At 34.7% G+C, this 24,475-nt stretch overlaps 1 protein-coding gene across 2 annotated transcripts in view; it reads left to right on the top strand.

Moving 5' to 3' along the window:
* Uggt (UDP-glucose-glycoprotein glucosyltransferase) overlaps positions 1 to 24,475 on the top strand; it is a 544,975-nt gene that overhangs the window by 112,654 nt on the left and 407,846 nt on the right. For both annotated transcript variants that reach the window (XM_089592325.1, XM_089592324.1), the window contains exon 4: positions 12,993 to 13,175. In XM_089592325.1, the coding sequence (XP_089448451.1) occupies positions 12,993 to 13,175 (183 nt within the window). The remainder of the gene's footprint in view (positions 1 to 12,992; positions 13,176 to 24,475) is intronic.

Raw genomic sequence — 24,475 nt, 5'->3', positions numbered from 1 at the left:
AATGAATGGACGTACATGTATGAATACATGCCCAACACGCCTACGTATTTAATACATATCAGGAACCATGAAAATCAGTAGGATCCCCATCAGGTTATCTTATAGTGCTGTAGGTGGCTGTTGAAGGAGAGGTGGGTTTGAACAAAAATTATGATCTATCTTACTAATATATAAAGCAAAGTCGCTAATACCGTTGTAATTACTGACTGCAAAGACTTCTGAACCGATTTTGCTGAAATTTTTCAAACTGATTCTTGATGATTCTAATATGGTTTCCACATAGTTTTTGTCTTGAAAAAGGTTTTAACAATAGGAACAATCAAGCTCAAAGTTTTGCTACAAAAATCTAGATTTGCATTTTAGTTAAGTTGGATGTACTAGGTAGCGTCGAGGTAAAACTGAAGCCACCCGCAATCGAAGTTGGTGACGAGTGGTGACAATATGCCCCATCGAGTTGTCGATTATCGTAGTCGTTCGTCAGCAATGTACCAAGAGCATAGTTGTAAGTCCGGCTACCGATGATACTCTTCTTTCATGTGCAACCGAAATAAATTAGTTTTCATCCCAGATTGCCAAGACAACCAAGTGCCACGAAAAAATAGGCGTTTGGAACGTCAATGTCTCTGAGAGAACACCAAGAGACGTGTCTAGCCAGAGCACAACCTGCTCCAACACTTAAGAGTTTTATGGCTGTTCAACCATTCGGTCAAATGCCGTCAAATAAATTTCTACTTCAAATGCAAGCCAGAGAAAAGACAGCTCTGAAGAGTACCGGCATCCACTATATATATATATATATATATATATATATATATATATATATATATATATTCCTATATTATATAGTTAACTCAGTGGGGCATTCCACGCAAACCCCCCTGTCCCCCATTTCCCCCCCACCGCCCCCCACTAACCCCCCACAAAATAAGGTAAAAATCCGTTATTTTCTTGCTTATTTTAACATATTGTAGTTTTTCTCAAAACCCCCCACCGACCCCCCACACATTTTTTCATGGCCCCCCACCGACCCCCCACAAAATATTATATGAATAGTATAGAAGTATGGTATAAGTCTTTATTCAAGCCAAGGGGTTCAACCACGTATGGCTTCATGGGATAATAACAATGTATGTTTTAATATTTAATCAAATAGTTATAGATTACTGCACAATACTATAATCAGCTAAACTTAAATACAATCAAATGTATTTCGATTTACTGGATCCCTTATTTTCTTTCTAAGCATAAAGTTTTTGGTGGGCTGACTTTTTTTGTTAGCATTTTGTAACGTTGCATTTTGCCAGCCCTGTCAAAGTGTTAAAGTCTATTACCACATTCCTACCAAATCACGTGGAAATATTGTATAGTATTTTTTCTCAAAACATCTAACTTTCCCCCACCTACCCCCTATGGCCCTCCCACTGACCCCCATGGATTTTTTCATGGCCGCCACGGCCTCCCCACACCACTTTTTTGGAACCTGACCGTGATCATACCGTCTTAACCTATCTTTGGACAAAACTGTCTTATTGCCATGATTTATTTTATCGTCGAGAAGAAATTAAAAGTCATAAATTAATTCATAGGGGGTTGTTGCGCAAAACATCATTATTTATACAACTAAGTACGTTTAATAACCAATTTATATGGAGTTAACAATATTTTGAAACCAAATATCATATACACATATATTGGTGCGCATAATTATTATATTATCATCACTTATATAGTCCTTTATGACACAATTCTTTTTTTTACGTACATAAACTTAAGTTAAATTTAGGGTATCATTAATATAAACAATGAAAGTTTCGCATCACTTTATGAGTCATCTTATAGAGCCTTATAAAACCACGAAGACTTACGTCCATTTTTATTTTGTTTTAAATTAATGCTGAAATTGGTACAATAGATGAACACAATATACATTCAAAATATGTATTATTAATTAATAAATTTTACCTATACATAAAAAAATAATAATTAAATCATGTTATGAATATAAGATACATTGTTATATTCAAAAATTTCTTTCAAAACTATATTTTCAATCTCTAAACTGTTTTCTCTATCGACTTGAACAAAAATTCCATTTTTATTTTTGCATCTTGATAAAGCCACGTATAATTGACCATGAGAAAATAGAGGTTTTTTTAAGTATAATCCCACATTATCAAAACTTTGACCTTGAGACTCATTTATAGTCGTAGCAAATGCTACAACTAATGAGAATTGTTTTCTATATAAAATAAAAGATAATGATAAAGTATTTCCAGTATTTAATGTAATTCTTGGAATGAGAACTTTATTACAAATTTTTTCTCCCGTTACTATTTCGCCTTCTACGTTATACTTCAGTAATTAAGAAATTCGCAATCGTGTACTGTTACATAATCCGTCTGACATACTCAAATTTCGAATTAACATTACTATTGTACCTATTTTAAATTTAAGTTCATGAGGTGGCAAGCCTTCACGAATGTTGTTTAACATTTCTACGGGAAAATTTATATAAATATTATCATCTGATTAATCAACACCTTTATGTGTTGCAGTATCGATGCTGTAATAAGTTTTAGTTTCCCCATGTAATTTACTGAAAATCTTATTGTTTAAAAAAAAAGTATATTTAGTATGTAAAGTTAGTATAAAGTTATTGTCAAAACAGTTGCTGTAATTACCAAATATTTTGGTACAGACATCATCTGTTATACAGGATTTAGAAATGTTAAATGTTTCTATGTCCACATTTCTAATTCTTAACAATAATTTTGAAAATTCGTTATAACTAGAACGGATGTTATTTTGTAATCTTAAAATTTTGAAGAAGTTCCATGAAAATGACGATTTAATAGTTTCTTCTATTATTATAGTTTTATTACCGTTTTTTATAATTGGAAGAAGGATATGTCGAAAATCTCCTCCTACTACTATTAATTTATCACCAAAGCAAAGTTTTGTATTACACAAGTCTCTCAACGTTCTATCAACGATTTCTAGAGGTTTTTTTGGAATCATAGAAGTTTCGTCTCATATTATTAAATCAACTTTCCTTAATTTTTTTTTTTCAGTTTCAAATTCTAAAAATGCACTTTTAATATTATCTAAGTCTAGAGGTAAATGAAAAGTTCTATGACTGGTCATACCTTTTGGTAGTAATACAGATGGAATTCCTGTCTAAGCCATTGACAAAATATTTTTACCTCTAGAAATAAGGTAATAAATGAGTGTCTGATACAAGTAGGTTTTTTCGGATCCACCAGGACCATCTATAAAATATACTTTTTCATCTTGTTCACAAATAGTTTTAAAAATTTTTCTTTGATTTTCATTCAAATTAGTGTACATTATATCGAACATTTTTTTACTTAAAGATATTTCCTCAATATTGCAATTATTTATATAGTTGCTAATGGTTGGTGTCGGTAAACTAAAAGACTCACATGATTTACCTTCCGATACCAAAATTTGATTAATATGTAGAAGAGCACAATTATTATTATCATTATCGAAGTCTTCCGTAAAATATTTTTTATATTTATTCCATATTTTATCTCCTTGAATGTTTTCTGAAATCAAAAACCAAGCGAAAAATTGTCTTAACTGGTATAGAATCATAATTGTTATGGCTTCTTTAAAAATATTGTCGATTTCAGAATCATGTTCTATTAAACCCATTGCAATTGCAGTATCCCTGACATTTTCATATGTTATTCTATTATGTTTTTTAACGTTTCCAAACGATGTAGCCCCATGTAATTTATTTAAAATAAGTTTTAAAAAAAAGCGTTCATGATCTTTTGGAGATACTATGTTTAATCTACCTATAGCAATATTTTTCAGTGTAACTTTCCTTTTTTTTCAAATTTTAAGTTTATTGTCAAAAATGTAATGTTCTGGAATGTTAACATATTTTAGCGATTTTGCAAAATCATCTACTTTATTTAATTTAAACCAATCTGTAAGGGGTGTTTAATAATTTTTTTTTACATTTTTCATATTATTTTCTTGAAATATGAGTTTTTGTTTATTTTCAAGATAAACAGCTAGATTTACAACTGTATGACTTCTACCACAAATTGGATATTCTTGAAGTCTCCAAGCTGCTTCCATTGGACTTACATATCTAGCATCTATGACACTACTAATTGTACTTTATATTGATACTGCTTTGTATTGATGCACAATATTCGGAAGTTGGGGGGTTTGCGCGCAGTGCGCGCAGGGGGGCGTGAGCCTCACTAGTATATATGTATATATATATATATATACACCTTTTTTTTTAGTAATCGTCCCAGTGGAATACTTGCAGAAAAGGTATTCTCCAGGCCCTTTTTCCCGACTAACGATGAGTGGTTGGTGATCCGGGGAATGACCGGGAGACGAGATATTCACTGATCAGTGGCATACCTCCCTCCAGTACGGTCTCCATACACAGAGACTCCAAAGATAAGAGTCAAGCTACCCGCAGCTGGCTCTCCGTTATCAAGAATAATCATAAGGAATAACTGGAAATTTCACCACTGGCCTTTTTTAGGGCTATTATAAGTATTTACGTTCCCTACTTAACCATCAATCTCATCGGTTCTTTTAAGGCTTACCTAAGTTTAAACTACCTTGCCAACAGATACATTTCTACTACCATTTCTGGAAACGATTCGTCAAATAAAAGTTTATGTAAAGCTGGCCACTATTTAACCAAGTCAGTCATTCACTGGCAGACGTCACGAATAGAGTTGTTCGTTGCAAGGCTGAGAACCTCGGTGACCGATGACCCTACATTACCCTCTTGACTCTAAACATTTAACCAGGAGACTCTCCAAAGTCTGTGCTGGGAAACCTAACAGCTATGAAGAAAATATAATAAACGTGAGCCAACGTGACTGTTTTTAATGGGCAAGCATTACGAACCAATTTCTCCGCCTTAGATCACCAAAACAACTGAGTCTGCAAAAAAAAGGTGCTCCAGGCACCTACGTCTCTGACGTTATACCAGGAGACGTTGGAAAAGAGCTCTACAACTAGCTCCAAAGCTTCAAACGTTGTAGTTTTTTTCCGATCAGTGTGGTTCTACAGTAACAGGCCAGAGAAAATCTCTCTGAGGTATAGAGGCAATTTCGTTTGCTTGAAACTTTAGTCAAGAAAGAGTTTACTTTAGAATCTTACCGGTCCTTTTCAGGATTATCGAACGTTGATCTACCTTACCAACAAATATATTTTAACCTAACAAAGTTAATAAACAATAGCCTTTAAGGCTCACCAAAGTCTTAACTATGCCAAAAAACGTAAGTAGTCGAGTGAGAAGAAAAGAAGACTTTTTTGTCTTCCTAATTAAATTATTAAATTATTATTATTTTTTTGCATCTTAACAAAGCCACATATAATTGACTGTAACAAAATAAAGGTTTTTTTAAATATAAACCTACATTTGCAAAATTTTGACCTTGAAATTTTTTTTATTACTATAGCAAATGCCACAACGATTAAAAATTGCAAATGATACAATATAAAAGGTACTGTTGAAATGTTCCTGTATTTGAAGTTATTTTTGCAAAGATAGCTCTATTTTCAAATATTCTTAAAGTGATTATGGCTTCTTCTTTATTATACTTTAATAGTTTTTTGATTCCTAATCGTGTTTTATTACACAGATCATCTTACATATTCAAATTTCTAAGTTACACTACCATTTTACCAATTTTTTGCTTTAGTTGAGAAGGTAATAATACTTCATTAATATTGTTTAGGATTTCCACCAAAAAATTTATATAAATATCAACCTTTGATAAATAAACTTCTTTGTAAGTTGTGTTATTTACACTATACTTAATTTTAGTTTCTCCTTTTAATTTTTAAGGAATTTTATTATTTAAATAACTTGTTTACTCGTTAAGCGATGTTTTTATAATACCATTCATAGAGCAGTTACAGACATCAGATAATATCTGTAAACATACATTATGTGATATCTAATTTTTAGGAATATAAGTTTTTATTTCATCTTTCCCTATTTTCAATAATAAATTTCAAAATCCTTTATTTGTAGAACAAACATTGATTTCTAATTTTTAAATTTAAAATAAGTTCCATGAAAAAAAAGATTCAATAGTTCGTTCGGTTTTAATTCTTATGTTACTTTATTTATTACTGTTTGACGAAAATAACCTTCTAAACTAATTGATTTATTTTTAAAATATTTTTTTGCATTACACAAATTTTTTAATGTTTAATATAATATTTCTAATGCTTTTTTCAAATTGAAGAAGCCTCATCCCCAATAATTAAATCAACTTCTCTCAATTTTTTTTCATCTGACTGAAATTCTAAAAAGGCACTTTTTGTTATTAAGATCCAAAGGAAGTCTAAAAGTTATATGACTTGTCATCTCTTCTGAAAGCAAAATTGATTGTATGCCAGTCCATGCCATTGACAACATTTTGTTATTTTCAGAACTAAAATAATAAATTAACCTTTCATATACATAAGTTTTTCCTGACCCTCCTGGACCATAAACAAAGAAAATTCAATTATTCTGTTCGCATATAATATTAAGTATTTCTTTGATTATCATTAAAACTTATTCATATTTAGTTAAATATTTCTTATTTGGAACGTATTCCCTTATCATTCTTTTTCTTCATTTTTTCGGTGCATGTTAATTAAAGCATTTACATAATTTATTTTCTAATACTACAATTAGGTTATTGTGTTGAGGAGATGAATTATGTTTATTATTAGGCCAATTCTCTGTAGTAAAATTCTTTATATTTATTCCATAATTTATCTCCTTAAATGTTTTCTGAAATTAAAAACTAAAAAAAAACTTTTTTTTATTGATATGGAAACATTACAATAAGTGCTTCTTTATAAGTGTCATAGATTTTTTTAGTATTATACATTAAATATTTGCTTAGTATCATTGTCTTAATATCAGTATTAGTATCAGGTTTTTCCGTACGATATGCTCATGGGGCTACGACACACACCATACAAAGCGATTTTTGCAATATCGTGGATCGCCCGCTTGGACGAGCAATGACATTGCCTTTGGGCTTGGCCAACTCACAGCCAGGCCCTTTACAAGTTCCTCCCAAAAGTTCTTGAGGAGCACCGGACCTTTGCAATTGCAATATCTTCGAATGTCTCATATGTTATTTCTTTACATGTTTTAATGTCTTCAAGCGATGTCGAACCAGGTACTTTATTTAGTACAACTTTAAAACAATTTTCTATCATTTTAGATATACACTGTTTAATCCACCTATTGCAGTATTTATTATTACATTTTTCTTTATTTGCAAATTCTTAATCTACTATTGCCAATGTAGTATTCTGGAATGTTCACATACTTTGTAGATTTTTCAAAGTCATCATTGTCATTTAGTTTAAACTCTGCTGTTAACTGTGTTTCGTTATTTTTAATATTAATTTTAATATTACTTACTTAAAAAACAAGTTTTTGTTTATTTTCAAGGAAAACAGCTAAATTCTCAACTGTATGATTTTACCACGAATTGGAAATTCTTGCAGTCCCTAAGTTGCTTCTATCGCACGTTCGTGTCTAGCATAAACTTAACTCTAAATTTCATCAAATATTGCTTGGTCTTGGCCTTTTAATTTTTTAATTCTGATGTATGGTGGATTATTACATTTATGCATGCAGTCAAAAATATACTTGACACTTTTACTGGTCGCACAGAATTTGACGTTTATATGATATTTCGATTTCTTCAACAAAAATTCTTTATACGGTACAACCATCAAATCGACTACTTAAATATAATATTTTCTCCAAAAGTTATGAACATGTTGTTTAAAAGAATTGTTTTCTCTTTTATATTCTGGCGTAAGTTTGATAAGCATTCGCTTGATCTAAAGTAACGTTTGTAAAAGGTTTTAAAATGATTTTCTTACTTTTCGATCAATTATACAAGGACTTTTTTGTGTGTCACGTCCATAAAGTATGTATTTAATTACTGATTCTGTAGGTTTTGTATTACCACAAGAAAGTTTAATTAAAATAATTGAATCCATTTGTTCAGGTGTAATAGTTTTTTTAGTGTTTTATATTACTTTTATAATGAAATCTGGTCCACAACATTCTATCATCATATACATTCTATATTGATGATATTTTTGCATATTTCTAAGACCTCTGTTATATATACAAATGGAAGTATGAAAAGATTTTAGATATGTTATTTTGTCTCAAAATTTTCGAAAATGTTGGATGCGCTAACAATAATTGCGACTAGTTAACCTTAATAATATTCAATTCGTGAGTTTTTTAATTATATTTCAAATAATTTAAACGGTCACATTGAATCGTCATGTAAGAATGTATGAAAAATTGTTGTGTCATCCGTCCTTCCAATAATAATGGATTTGAATTTATTTTATTTCGTCTGTATAAATAATGCAACGTAGTTACTTTTCGCTCTTATTTAAGTAAATTTTAAAATAACCAGTACCTTATGCTAAGTCTCCTAAGAAATAAAATAATGAAAACACCATAGAATCGAATAAATAAAATATTTTGAAAACAATTTAATCGTTTTAGACAGAGATTTTCGTTAAATTCTTCCTGTGATAAAAAATAGTTATAGAAGTACGTTAATATCTGACATTATTAAATTATTATGTTGATAAAAATTTTTTCATATTTAAAATCCGCTGTAAATATTCGTTCAACGGACATACGTTTTTTAAATTTATTATAATCACTCGCCACTGTGTTGCCTTTCCCTGGAAAGGACTTTATAATTCAGGATATCCACTCCTCGCTGGTTAAGCCGGTGCTCTCAGCCAAATCATTAAATCCAGGCTAATTAGCATCTCCAGAGAAGCCCCACATTTCAAGGACCACTTCTCGCTGGTTAGGTCGGTGATCCCTGCCTGGCGCATCGGATCAGCTAATCTCTACCTCCTTACACTAATTTGCATTCACCCAGGCCCGAAAACCTGTGGGGCAAGGAAAAAACCCTGGAATTACTCTGAAGGAAAATTCCACAGAAAAACCCGCCCCGAAACAGCCGGGGTTACATAGGATCTTTTCCCGATGAAAACAGTTTTTGAAAAAAATCTGCATTCACCGGGAATCGAACCCGCGATCCCTAGAACAGCGTTGTATCAGTAACAAGCACGCTTACCACTGAGCCAATGCCGCTCTGGTTCTTCCTATATTATATGGTGGTTTTTAGGTCCATAACTATTAGCTACCCTGCCCATTGCCACCTTATGCTAGCTCGCGCCACCCTACCAGCTCATCACACAAAATCAGGTAATATTCTGCTTATTTTGACATGACTTAAAGGCAAAACGTCCTTGCCCAGCTGTTTTGAAGTAAGTTAGTCGTAAGTTGCGAAAACCCTTTTTTTCAGAGTCAAAGTCTGTAAGTTATCTGTATTTAATCTTTTATTAAAATTTACGATCGATCGAGTTTTTGAGTTGTTTTTGATATTTTTGCGATCATGTAAGTTAATGCTTCCTCTTTATATAACGTTACAATAAATATAATATAATCTTGTATTTTTGGAGTAAAATTTGAAAAATTATAGACATAATTATTTTTTTGTAAAGTGGTTGTGTTATTAAATTATACGAAATGTCTAAGTTCTACCTCTAACAAAATCAATTAAAAAAATTTTACTTACTCTTTTATGTCAGGAATAGTATATAGATCAAGCATAGGGTGTAGTTCCACTTGTATCTATAGATTATTTTTTTTATTGTTCATCATCGCCCGTAGTCTCAGATATGGCTTTTTTACACAAGAATAGTGTTTTTCAGCCATCGGTGCACCTAAGTTATGACCAAATGTTTATACGCATATGAACATCTGGACCAACTTATAGTTACACCTATGATCACGATGTCGAAGCGAAAGAGAATCAGTTAATCGACCCCCGAGAATTAAGAGCACAGGCAAAACGGCGAGACCTGAATGGTCACCAGACGGTCACCCATCCAAGTACTAACCGCGCCGAATGCAGCTGAACCTCGAAGATCGATGGGACTGCATCTCTACCGTTGTGCCACCGCGATCACTTGTATCTGTAGATAATGAAGTTGAACTTCATGTCAGCAGTATAGATGTATGGGTATGTGATCGGGCAATAAAAAGTTAAAAAATATCGCTTTTAATATCAAATACGAACATGTTTATTCTTACTATCTTGAGTATCCGCTATTTTTAGTCTTGACAATCAAAAATACAATCGTCAGCTGAACTGAAATAAAGCAAGATCAAATCAATTAAGGAGATACAAAAGCAGAGAGTGCGCATCGACTGATTGACGCGCGGGAATGAATCAAGCTAAACGTTTTCGATGCTGCAGTGCAGCGTTTCAGCATCTTGACTCCTTGCTACTACGCATGCGCTGAAATTCAGTTACGAGCTCTGAGTATTTATCTTACACTCCCTTCCATTCGTATCTAAATTTAACAAAATTATATAAAATGGAAGACAACGTGATGTTGGTTTGTTGAAATTAAGTATAGTGAATAATCAGCTGAAGATGGAAATCATGTCGGCTTCTGGATCACTCATTCGATTGGTTGCGTTGATCTAAAACATACAGTGAGAAACACTAATTAGACAAGAAACTTTACATACCTATTGCCATTATCTATCTATTCTGAATTTATTAACTTTACTATCTTATTAACAATCCCTACTGTACGGGGACTTGGAAAGTTAAACAAAAGTCCATCGAAAATGACCACTGTGTGCGCACCATCAGCTACGAAGTCTGCTAAAAAAATACACATTCCTCGCCAGACCGAACGCAAGCCATGGCTGGAACGAGAGTCTCTCTCCCTACTTTAAGGCGTCTCCCTCAGTGGTAGATATAGCTGTAGCAGCTAAATAAAAATTCTTGTACCCAATGCAATCCTGCCTCACTCAAAGAAAACCACGTGCCGGCTCTTGAACTTTGAGAATTACAGAGTACTGGCTATATATTATTACGAAACACTTCACGAATCCTATCTACGGTCATATTTATCATATCTATAACACCTGTCATTACCACTCATGTACGATTTCGGCTTCGAAGCCATTAAAAACAAAACACATTATGTCAACTTAACGTCCAATAGAGATACTATAAGTATCATTATCAGTTACTTTCTTTCTTTCTTATTTATATTTTTCACAATCTTTCTCACCCTGCAAGTTGTCACCTCCTTGATCTGCTCGGTCTCACTGGTGGCTGATGTCAACCTTAACGCCGCCTCGTCGATGGCCTGTAAAAAAAAGCAAAAAAAAACGCGTAGGGCAAAAAGTATCCGAGTAAACGTGAGATGGGCTCAATCGCAGAGAAAAAATGGTGGCTAGGGAGATCTTGAATACACAACCACACCAATTTGAGAACATGTTTATTCTCACTATCTTGAGTATACGCTATCTTTAGTCTTAACAATCAAAAATACAATCGTAAGCTGAACTACAATAAAGCAAGATCAAATCAAATAAGGAGATACAAAAGCAGGGAGTGCGTATTGACTGACTAACCGCGCAGAAATGAATCGAGCTAAACGTTTTCAATGCTGCAGTGCAGCGTTGCAGCTTCTTGACTTCTTGCTGCTACGCATGTGCTGAAATTCAGTTATGAGTGCCAAATATATATCTCACACTTAAATAATCAGGGATTGTTATGTTATACCGTAAACGAAGATCTGCTAAAAAAAAAAAAAAAAAAATAAGAATTCCAGGCATTATTGTGTACTGTTTTTGTGTTTTCTCAGTCCTTGTACAAAGTAGCTCTCTAGAGAGTAGAAATTTCACTTTAAAATCAGAAATCTGGCCATATCAGTTATATTTTCTGCTGGTATTATGCTGTTTTAATCCAGGAGCCCCAAAAATGGTTAGGTTTGCTTTTATGAGATGTCCTGTGAAAGCTTGTCACTAGAGCATAGGTAGATTGCTGATGCTGCAATAAAAATAGTCATACAATTGTTTTGTGATAGCATTCAAACGTTCCACGCTGGTTGTAAGTAATTTAATGAGGAATATAATAATTAAATAAAGAGTACTGTATAGTTCTACAGGAAAATAATCAAAACCGAACTTTACGGAAATTTAATTGAGAATTTACAAAAACAAAAAAAAAATCACTTCTTTAAGTTAAGTTTCTCGCTTTTTATTATTACCAGTAAAAAAAATAGTTATTTTGTACGCCTAACTAAGGTAACAGTGTGAAAATACAAATAGTATAACGTAAGTCAATGATAGAATAAACGAATACAAATGACTTTTATTTTTCACTATTTGTACATAAAAATTAGTATTAATTTAAAAAGGAAAAATTGTTTTTTAAGCTAAATAGTACGTGTGAGTATAGCTTAATTCGATCTGCCTGCTTTCTAACTAGTCTTTTATCATTATTCTTAATAATACTGAGCGTTAAAGCATTGATGACTTAGTAGCAAGTGTGCCAGCTTACTAACCAGAGAAACTCAAGGAGATATTGGTTTGATGTTTTTCCCAGGCTGATCTGATGAGAGGAGTATCCAGGATGCCGATAAGTTATTTTTTTATGTATAAGGCAACTTATTTTTACGAAAAATTCTTAACCTGCTTATTTCCAAAAAAGAGCCAAAATCTGGCCAGCTTCTTGAGAAAGTAACTATCAAATAAAGCTACCGTTAGGCCCTATAAATAGTACTTAGTAAGTTTTTTTACAAATCTGCATGTTATACCACAAGATTTTTTGTTAGTAATGTGATATGAAAGCTGTTTGTAGCATTTTTATTGTTATTGTATTTTAAAGAACAGTATTAATACTTTTATGTCTTTTTTTACAAATATAGCCATACCCACCAGCATGTACGTCGAAATGCACATATATATATCTGTAATACCACACACACTAGCATTGATTGCTAATTTTTGTACACCATTTTTCAAATTCATCCCTGTATTGAAGCTTTTTTATTAAATCTGAAGTAAGATACCCTTTCATATATGTTAATTAGTTATTATTTTACAGAATTCATCATTCACTTCCGACACATACAGCATAGACCATTTTTATAATGGCAAAAATAATGTTAATAAGACATTTATTTTATATGGTCTAATTGGTACCAGTGGATTTCTTCAGCTGCACACTTATCTGCGATCCTTGGCTGAAAGTAATAAAATAAACTATGTTCTTCGTCATCACGCAAAGGTTAGTATTATTAAATATTTTACGTTAGAAAATGCTCAGTATACAATTAAACAATGTTATTTTTTTTATACACTAGTTTTTTGCAATGATACAATAACGAAAAACAATTTAAAAGCTTAAGACTGATTTCTTATCGCCGATTTCTTGTCAATATCCACCTGTTAAAACGTTGTCACGTAAATATTTATCTCAGCATAAGTTTACCTATCTTTATTCTGCGATAGACTAGTACAAATTTTTATACATGATTTATTCGTTTTTGCAAAATAATTATGTAATATTTATCTACACACCGTGTTTGACAATAGATTTAACAGCTAAGAATGTTGTGGTGTAGAAAATTTTACAATAGTGTACGATTTTCGATAATACATGTCAGATTGCCATGAATTTTGTTTTTCAGGCAAGTTTGGCAAGTTTGCGTAGTGATATATTAATGCTATATTTTAAACAGGCAATTCTTACCATTGTACCATTTTGGTATATGATTTGGTTTATTGTAGTAGTTAAAAACTTTTATGACTTTTCCTTTTTTATGTCCCTGTCGCAAATGTACCTATTTTATTTTTTGTTACACAACTAGCTCCTTTCTGTTTTTTATTTAATGTAGGAATTATTTGTTTTATAGCTCGTTATGGTTCATACACCATTTACGGTAATTTTGTCATGAAGCCAAATTCCGTGGGTTCACGTACTTTTTTCGTCCGGTACGATATCAATTGCATTGAAAAAGAAAAAAACTTAATACTTGCAGCTAGCGATATCAATGAGAAAATCCCAAACTTGGATTTTTGCTGAAATATTTGACTTAAGTTTAACTAATGTTCATCGAATCTTCTGAAAAATTAACTAAGCAGTTCAACTCACAGTTCGTCTGCATGTACGACATATCGAAAACGTCGAGCAGGAGATGGTCTCGAATCCCAGCCACCGAGATTCCGCGTGCGACACAAGCACGCTTAACCCCTTGGCTGTGACAAGGTCGTACGTACGGAGATACGTATCGTCTACATATCGTACTAACACTATCATTTTTTTTAATTCATGTTATAAAATTGACTTTATAAATTTCTTTTAAAATGTTCGTGTCAATGCATTCACTCACAATTTTTAATAACTCATTAGTTCAACCAATTTCGTGAACTTTGACAAAGAAACTTCTCGTCCTTCTGATACAAACGAAATATGCAACGTTGTACTTAAGATTTTTATAAAAATGTCTACCATAACGTTGATTTATGTTTTTGGGTCCTTGAAAAATACTGTAAAAAGTAACGTTGGCTGGCGCCATCTTTGTCGACGAAGTTTTTGTGCGATTGTATGCCTTTATTATACTTAAGAGAATGTCTACGAAGCGACGATTGCTTGTGGTTGTTAATTTTTGCCATTTTATTTCTTTAATAGTTGTGATAAAACGTTAAGCTATCGTAGGCTTTGTTTGTGGACTGTGTTCTACTTTAAGTTTAATTTTTTTTTCTTGTAGAAAAATAGCATTTTGCAGCTTACAAATTCTTTACCTTTTTTCGTTTAAAGTCACATAGGTGTTCGAACATCAGTTTAAAAAAAAATATGTTAAAATGCTTTAGTAGTATTTTTTAAAGCTTTATCTTTGATAGGTTTCGCCTAATCGTATTTGATGACGTTATTGTTTACCATGAGAAGATAAGTATAGCTGCCATTGTAAGCTTTTAAAGCTCTTAAGTCCAATTGAACAGTATAATAAATATTTTCTCCTTTTTAGTTGCTCCTTCGTCATGATTACAGCAATGATAACGCTACATACTATGTAATTTAGAGCACAACTATTTCTATTGTTCAATTAATATTTCGGTATTATGCTAATGGGCTGTTTAAGATTACATATTTCTGAAATACAAAAGAGTGTGAATGGACACTATAAGTGTAACATGGAAACGACAAAAAAATATATTTTTAAATAATTTTTATAACATTGTTTCCCTTAAAAATGATGATACAACAAGCCACTCAGACTTTCCTGTTCCCTTAAAAATTACACTTTGTAAGAGACTTATAACATTATAAGAGGGTTATTATGAGGAGTGAAGCATATAAGCCAACGATTAAATGTAAGTAAAAAAGCCTTTTATGTATGGTATGAATAGACAAGATTATGCAAACAACAGAATAATAATAATAATAATAATAATAATAAAAATAATAATAATAGTGGTAATGATAACAATAATAAAAGTAATAATAATAATAAAAATAAGTAACAAAGCTTTTTTGTGGGAAAAAATTGGAATGGCAAAATATTAATTCAACAATAATCATAGTTATGTTCCAAATTACTTGGTGCTATCATGCTGTGTTATCATTGCTCCAACAAATCAGTTTCTTACACGTCGTCAAAGTTACGTACGTTATAGCTTGTTAAAAGGCCCTTTGGGGGTTAGGGGGTATTGAACGAAGAGGGAGAGTTAAGGGTGGCTGAAGTCATCTTCGAGAGTGTCGATCAGCAGTCAGGATCAAGCAGCAGTAAGCACCCTGTGCTAGAGATTCTAGGTGCTGAGAGGTAGTGCACTTCTGCTGAAATTCCTTTTTATTTACTGCAGTTGAGTGCCGCGGGTAGTTGCTTTGGCAATGACTCGCAGCAGTCTAGGATAATTTGTAGCCAGTGTATTTGTCTGGTCCTCGCAGTGGTTGGACAACACTGCCACTCAATGCAGACGATGATGGCAAGAATAGGTGAAGTTAAAGTCGTCACACAGAGCTTTTTGCGTGGTTTTATACATGAGTATTAATTGCAATTAATTATCGCTTTAGCTACTACCGTAGGACAGGTTTCGTTGAGCGAAAACCTGGCATAACTTAGACTGAGTTATCTGGAAAGATGATTTTCAAAAGTCGCGCAACCCTTCTGATATACTACAAGCTATTTTCATACTTGCGACGTTTACCAGAAACTAGTAGCCGCCACCTAACAAGCAGTAGGCAGTAATATCAAGCACAAAGTTTGAAATTGGGACTGCGCGCGACATTTTAAAAATCAAATTTATGTAAAACGATTGAAATTACGGAATAGTAATTATTTTAACAGTTAATAATTTATAAATTATTACCCTGGATGGTAACAAGCTTTTTTGAGAAATTGATTTCTTATGAGTGTATGTCAACTGAAGGCATCTTGAATCTTAACTTGCTAGCCAACTTATTAAACTTGGCCGCAAAAGTTTATTTCTCCCATTACTCAAGAATTTGTTACTACCTGCGTATGCAGTTGGTTGTGTCGCTTTATAGTAAAATTTGTCCCACTTATCATGCATTACCTTTTTTTTTCTCTTTTGACTTAAATCTATTAGCCGTTTTGATGTGCAACAAAACTTTTTTTAGTAATCCATGCCTCTCCGTTGTTTCAACATTTAACTTTTTTTTTACAAGCTAAAGAAAAACAAGTTGTTCTTTTTCTTATTTTAACTTATGAGACTTTCTTTCCAGGCTCTCACCGATCCCTGCGGCCCCCTATAAACCCTCATTGAATCTCTTTACAATTTTTCTTGACCCCACCAAACCCGCATAGCCATGTATACAACCCTGTATCATTTTACACAACTTAATCCAATTTCTAAAACATCCCTGCGAATCTTTCTATGAGATGAGGCAAAATTAGGGCATTTTTTTGTTATTGCAACTCCTAGATTTTGCTCCAACCCCTGGACCCCCATGGATTTACAAAATACCCTACGTACTCAAATACATAGTTATTTTAATTTACGTGTTCCCAACAACCAGAAGGTAAATATAGAGATTTAATACATGTAAAGAATGGAAACATTAATTATGTATTTTGATTACATTCAATGTTGAATTAAAAAATTATAAATCATAAGTATCAATTTTTTTCAGATTGCTTGTAAGTATGAAATTGTTTTATATCGCAATAAAATATATACATAAATTTAAAGAAACTTTCTACTTAGTTACATAAAAACAGAAACCGTAATGTTACTGCAGAAGTCTACTATTTTTTAGCAAAGATCATTTTTGTCTTACCCACAAAGATAAAATAGTATATTTATGGATTTTTGTATGTAGATGGAAAATTCTGATTTAATGACCATCACTGAAGGCCATTAGGTGAAACAATCAATATGAAAAAATTAAGGGATTTCTTTCAGTGAGTATTATTAATTGCACTAGGTAAAAAAAAGATGTAATTTTGAGCGTTCGCGATGACGTGGAATGTACCATGTATCTGACTATAGTACTCGTATATAGTTGTTTCGTGTTGGGGAGTCACAATTCCCCTCCAAGCCCCCCTCTACACCAAACAAGGTAAAATTCGATCGCTTTATTTTGACATAGTAAAAAATATGCTAGCCCCACATTAAGCCCCCAGCGCGCCCCCACAACCCCCCACAGACTTTTTTGGGCCCCTTACACTATTTTAACGTGCCGAGCATAAGAATAAAATTTATGCACTTGAGTGTTCTAAACATATTATAATAACGTAATTCGTCTTGTATCACTTAATGGATCAAAACCAAAGACTTGTTAACAAAATACAATTTTTAACAAATTTACCATTGTGTAAATAAACTTGTAATAGAATTACTGAAGAGGCTGGAAGACACTTAACATAGTAAATAAATGATTTTTTCAAAACAACATCCGAACAAATTACCGTCTAGACTTCTGAATTGTAGCACAGGGGTCTTGTGCTACCCTAATGACTGCGTCTAAGTGACGAAGCCATCTAATTTATCAATTAACTGAAAACGAGGGAAACCGCGAAGCGAATACAAAATACAAAATAAGAAAACGCGAGACAAGTAACACTATGATGCGAACAAGTTTCTAAATTTAAGGGCAACAATTTAACAGCTAAATTATTAAACTACCTTTACTATAAATGGAAAGAATTAATTATGAAAGCACTTACGTTAATAAACGAAGGATAGGATATGTGGGGTTGAACTAAATAAAAAACACTACTTATGAGCCACTGGTGAAGATGTAATTTGTGGCTCAAAGGAGGAAACTCTTGCGAGAAAACCCCCTAAGAGGAAAAAAACGACCGATACAAAATTGAGTACATCAAGAATTACAACCTGGTTTGAATTGATGTGTAGATGTGTAGGTGTAATTGTGTGAGAGTGTGAAGGTAAGTGCGCGTCCGCACAGTTCTCCTCCTCGTCTTCGTACCACGGTTCCGCGAGTGGGGACGTTCGCCGTGAGTGCCCACTGCACGTGGTGAAAGTTAACGCGTTACGCGGATGTAAATTAAATTCGGACGAACAAGAAGAATTAATGCAAGAAACACGTTAATGCGTCGTGGTGCAACGAAAAACTTCTCAAAAAACTCAAACGAGCAAAATTTATCCTAGACAAGCTACGTACACGATTTCTCAGAAAAAAACTGGAGACCGCTCTGTACAGAGGCAAGTATCGGACTGGACGAGGCCTACCGAATTTTCCCAGAAGAGACGCCCTTGCTCTCTCCCTCGACCCCCCTCCCCTTACTAATGATGCGCGCCAATTAGCGGAGGTGTTATTCTTCTCGAGTGTCAATTCGGGAGCCAGGACACGAACAATGCCGAAGATAAACGATGTATACTAATAAGTCGGTTTTGAAGGGAGAGAGCGAACGAGAAACTAGAGCATAACAGTAAACGCGCGCAACGAATGTATAAAAGTAAAATGATTTAAGTGTAGTTCAATGTATTGATGAGGACGGACGTGCTGTGAGCTTCGATGCTCCTCCGCTTACGTGGCGGTACTCGATTTAGTCGCGTTCGACTAAACAACTTCTTATCTAAAGAATAAATAATTCCAATTAGTGACATTGATTGTACTTAAAAAAAAAAAAATTCCTCATTCTCCTGTTACTTGCTCAGATCGTGTCCAGTACTCATACTCACGTGCCGTAATAAAATCCAAAACTTTAAAAACGTCAAATTGTGTTGAATGTTTTCGACTTTACTTAACATATTATCTTATACCAATATATTGATCCCTTCATTGAGATAATCGATCATTTAGAGTCAAATTATCCATTCTGACCTATGTCCGCAACTCAGTTTCACTCATGAAAGCTTTTACTGGTAAACAATTAGGCTTATATGCCACTTAGGCGTGTAAGCATTAAATACTGTAGCTATTGGTGATAAGATTTGTACCTTAGTCACACCAAAAATCGACAAAGACGAGTAAGTCTTCACTGCATACATTTTGTCCGCACATTTCCACCATAATCGCGGTTTTAACAAAAATCAGTTCAAACTAGTAACTTTCTGGACTGGAAATGCTAACCAATGGTCACGTTTAAAAGTATATGTGCAGGTACGAAAACTACAGTTTCTTATTGCATTTGAGGTTAGTAAATAAAGTATGGGTGGACAAGTCTCTGTAATATAGGAGTGGCGTTGGCTCAGTGGTAAGCGTGCTTGTTACTGATACAATGCAGTTCTAGGAGTCGTGGGTTTGATTCCCGGTAAATGCAGATTTTTTCAAAAACTGTTTTCATCGGGAAAAGTTCCTATGTAATCCCGGCTGTTTCGGGGCGGGTTTTTCCGTGGAATTTTCCTTCAGAGTAATTCCAGGATTTTTTCCTTGCCCCACAGGTTTTCGGGCCTGGGTGAATGCGAAACAGTTTTAGGGCTATAGGTAGTGATTAGCGGACTGATGCCAGGCGTCGGGCTGGGATCGCCGGCCCCTGAAACATGGGGCTTCTCCAGGGATGCTAATTAGCCTGGATCCTATGCTTCGGCAGAGAGCGCCAGCTTAACTGGCGAGGAGTGGACGTCCTGGAATATTAGAGACTTCTCCAGGGAAAGGCTACACAGTGGTGAGTGGACCCGATGCACCATCTGTGCAGAGAGTGTCAGCTTAACTGGCAAGGTGTTCCACCGGAGATACTCACACTGTGCCGATGGATTCAGGTAGGATGTGAGGAAAAAGGTTTAAAAATGGGTGTGGCAATACACCCCCACACATAGGTGGTGAGTGGGTGGCCCCCGCGACTAGACCAAGTAGGCTGTCGTGGTAACCCGGTAGAAAAAAAAAAAAAAAAAAATTAAAAAAAAAAAAGTCACTGTAATACGTCTATAAGTCGTACGAGCACGACAAACTTTAAAAATTCCATTCTGAGCTTCTCCATTCCGACCCCACCTTACCTCAAAGAGCCATTTTTTTTTTCGTTTTAGAGGAATCAATCCCAGCCAAACTTTTTTTTCATTACTGTTGGGCTTAAAGACAAGACATATGTCTCTGGGATTCGCCCAATTGGCCCTTTTGCGCTACATGAATGCAAAAACGGTGGTGCTGCTTTCAACGTTGGTAGTCAAGTAGTGCACTTTATTAGGTGGCTTTATCTGAGCTTAGATGAAAGCAAAAACATAGCCGTAATGATTAAAATAAAAATCTTTAAATTTCATGTCCCGAATGGAAAGTTATAGTGATTTTTTAAAAAATACTGAATTTTAGCCAATATCACATGATTATCGAAATTTACGCTCTAATTAAAACAGCTATAACTTCTGAATGGATGCACAAAATCGAACAAATTTTTTTTTTTCATTAGTAGGTCTTGTTTCCAGCTTTTTTTGTCTTCAACACTCGAACTGTTGAAGGAGCTTTGCTACACGTGCTAGAAAGAGATACAATTGTTCGACAATAGATGAAAATTGACTTTTACAAAATTTTGTATAACTTTTGGCAAGCAAATTTTATAGTTGCATTGCTTAAGATATTTGTTACTAATGTTGTGTACAGTAAAAATACCATAAAAACATTTTTTTTTTACCACCTTAAAAAAAAAGTTGTTAAGTTGATCTGAGAAAGTTACAGAAGAATCACCCACACATGTATAAGACTTATTACAACATAGACAATGCAACATATAAACGTGTTGATATATAAGATAATAAAATTTACATGAATTTTCCTGTAAAAGCGTCAAATAATGTTCGTAAAGTCTTACCACCTTGTCGTGTGTCTATACATATTGTAACGCGTTAGTTGGGGATTGCAACTAATGCATTTCATTCAACTGCTATATACTATGCAACTAATACTATAGTGAATTTAAGAAAAGATTGGGATATCGGGGTATTGTGCAGCGTCTAGTGCATCAACAGGTAGTGCAATACAGCTACCAATTTTAAATAGCTTTTTGTTGAATTACGAAGCACTCTGTAACACGCAGCACTGAGACACTACTCTGTTACAGCCGCACTCGGCGCTACACTTACCAAGTCACGGCATCAGGCATATTTGAATATTTACTGTCTATTTATTTGTGTAAATAACATGCATCTGAAATACATTGAGGGAGCGGCATACCACAAAGGCGACGACTCATGCATCATGACTTGCTGTTACCACAGAAACTTATTATATCTTGATGTCGTTCACTTAATAACTCGGGATAGGGAACTCGGGCTGACTCTAAATTATATTACGGTAGAGCAATTCGGAACGACTGTTGGCACACTACACAACATGCAATACCATTACCACGTAAGGTCGCCTACCAGAATATCACCGGTGACCGCCGTCTCAATCTTCTCGATGATGCTGTACGTGTCCATGGGCACTGGAAAACCTGGGTGGCCGTGTGAGAGCTTTCTGGTGTGTGTGTGTGTGTGTGTGTGTGTGTGTGTGTGTGGCACTTGGTCTGGGTGCTATTGCTGCACGGTGGCTCGGCAAGCAAGAGTCTGCTGAGGCCGTGCTGCGCTGCTTCAGTGCTAACCTCGCAACAAGCTCAAGTGTCTCTCTTGTTCTGCCGCGCAGGAGCACCGTATGTTATGCGTCCCACTATACACCATCAGCCAACACAGCACTACACAGTGGCCAATGATACTAATATTGCTCTCGGAACACTGACACACCGAGAGCTGTCGCTCACGGATCCACTCTGCTCGCGCACACTGACATACACACACACACACACCTCATAAATACAGGTAGGAAGCACGGAAGAAGAGTCAGATCAAGCTCTATAGCTACTCTTAACGCTGGGACCTTCAGGCTTCTCACTGGGATTCCGTACCTTACAGCAAGCCACATGCAGGAGAGAGAGCAAGCTAACTACGAGATTTTCGCCATTTCTTGTTGTTGACAAGGGCTCCGTGACGCGTTCGGATATATATCCAATTCGCCACGTCACAAACCCTACGTCCACCTTGCGCAGTTTAAGTTTAACTGCAGGCGTAACACCTGATGCCGGAAACAACAAAAAAACTTTACGGAAGTGTACTTGTTGTGAGTGTATGTTTGTGTAGTGCTCTTTATCGTCTTCTTCTTCTTGACCTTTATAGGATATAACTGGTCGGCACTATGCAGCTTTGTTTTGTATATTTGTAAAATACGTCACACTGTTTTAGTGAATGTTGCTATGCGTATTATTACTAAAAATATTTCTACTGGCTTGTGGTGTGCCAAAACATTTAATGAAAAATTAATTACAGATAAATAATGAAGAGTTATAGTTTTCTATCGCTTAGAGATTTACAGACTTTTTTTTTCCTTATGGATTTTAAAGACAAAAAAGTGTATATTAGTGATAATGAAAGTTATTAATAATACAAAAAAAAAAAAAGAAAAATTCACAACTCTAGTGAAAGTAAAAGATTTTTCAAAAAAATTTATTCCATAAGTCTTATTATGAACTTTACTCGCACCTCGAGCCCTAGTGTTAGTGTACATCACATAAAATCTCCTTACCTGACCACCCAGCCTCGCCGTGCCCAAACTTTGTCAATACCTTGGCTTGTGATAGCCAGCGGATCTCGCTGTATTGGGTAAACCGAATTTATCGGTACTACGTGAGTCAACTATTTTAGACTATGTTGCCGTGAATTATGTTAAGTGTACTAAGTTATGTGTGTGGTCAGCGTGTCCAAGTGATAGGTAAAAAAAACAATCGTTCTACGAAAATATCCATTTGTTTACTCATTAATTCAGTGTGTCCCCTTAGGGTAATTAAAAATAATAATAAAAAAACAAACTAAAAAATTTATTCAAGGAAGACATCTTAAATCAAAGAAATCAAAAAGGAAAAGGAAACTAATTTCAACAATAGTATCAATTAAGAAGAAAGAAAATTTTAAAAAATCATTACGGGGGAGGGGGGCAAAAAATAAAGAAAAAAAAGGGAGAAAGAACTACAAGAGAAAAAGAAAAAAAAGGAAACAAAAAAAAAGTTATTGGGGTCGGAAGGGTTAAGGATTTGACTGTTCGGCCAGAGACTTTCGCCTTTCTTCTAGCGAAATCTTGCGACAATTCGGTTGCTGTGCAAATATGACGTTTTTAAGGCCACACCTATAGCAGAACCCCACGTCCGGGGCCAGCGACAGTTCGTGAATTGATGCCCAGCTCGTCCGCATCTCCAGTAGACAGAACGTGCCTTCGTGATCTGGCAACTCTGGGGCTGCCCCCTCCTCATCTGCCGCCAGCTTTTGCTTCGGTTCCGGCCGCTCCTTACTGGTGTTCAGGGAAGACTGGACTGCCAAGTCAGGCTGGTTCGCTTCCACGATCCATGCTGTGGTATCAGAGTCGTGGACCCCAATCAGCTGGACCAATGACGTGTCGTTGGTTGGCGGTTGCTGCCTCTTCCATCTCAACCGTTGCCTGTCCCGGACTTTGTCCAAGTCTGCGAGCGACGTCACCTTTCAGGGCACCGGAACCCGCCTTCTCCTTCGTGCGAAGGGGTGTTGCTCGGCCTGGACATCCTTCCTCGGTTCGTTATACAGGGCCCGAACCCTCGGATCTTGGCGTTGGCTGAGCAGCCAAGACCATCTTAACCTCGTGCTTCTTGGGGCATTATCTGTACACGGAGAGGGGTTTCCAATGATACAACCAATACTTAAAATAGTGAGTGTTTCTTTTTAAGGTGCTGGTACGAGTTTTATAACTGATTGTCACTGTATTTTACAGCACTCAGTTAAGAACCAGTATGGCAATACTAAACACATCACATTCTCGTGCTGACATCTATATTTTCCCTGCGTTAGCACGGATTTTTGCGGTTCCACCGTGAGTACCGAATTTTCAGCCACTCAAGTATAGTCTTTGACCGGTTTGGATTGCCTCCAAGTAGTATCAGGGAAAACATTATCCAATATATTTATAAATAATGTAATTTACAAGTCTGGAATGATAATTGTTGCAAATATTAATTAAAATGGACCAGTTTTTAGAAAAAAAGATAAGATTTTTATTGTAAAAGAAAGTATATATTTCATCTAAACACCATTTAAGTTATTGGATTTAACAATTATTATTTTGGCTTTAGTGTTGTATCTGATACAACTAAAAAAATGGTTACATACGAAGAT

This window comes from Copidosoma floridanum, unplaced genomic scaffold (assembly GCF_036245765.1).
Source record: "Copidosoma floridanum isolate Cflo_tuat_1 unplaced genomic scaffold, Cflo_Japanese_pri ptg000016l, whole genome shotgun sequence".
Lineage (NCBI taxonomy): Eukaryota > Metazoa > Arthropoda > Insecta > Hymenoptera > Encyrtidae > Copidosoma > Copidosoma floridanum.
This window is presented reverse-complemented; position numbering and strand designations above follow the sequence as displayed.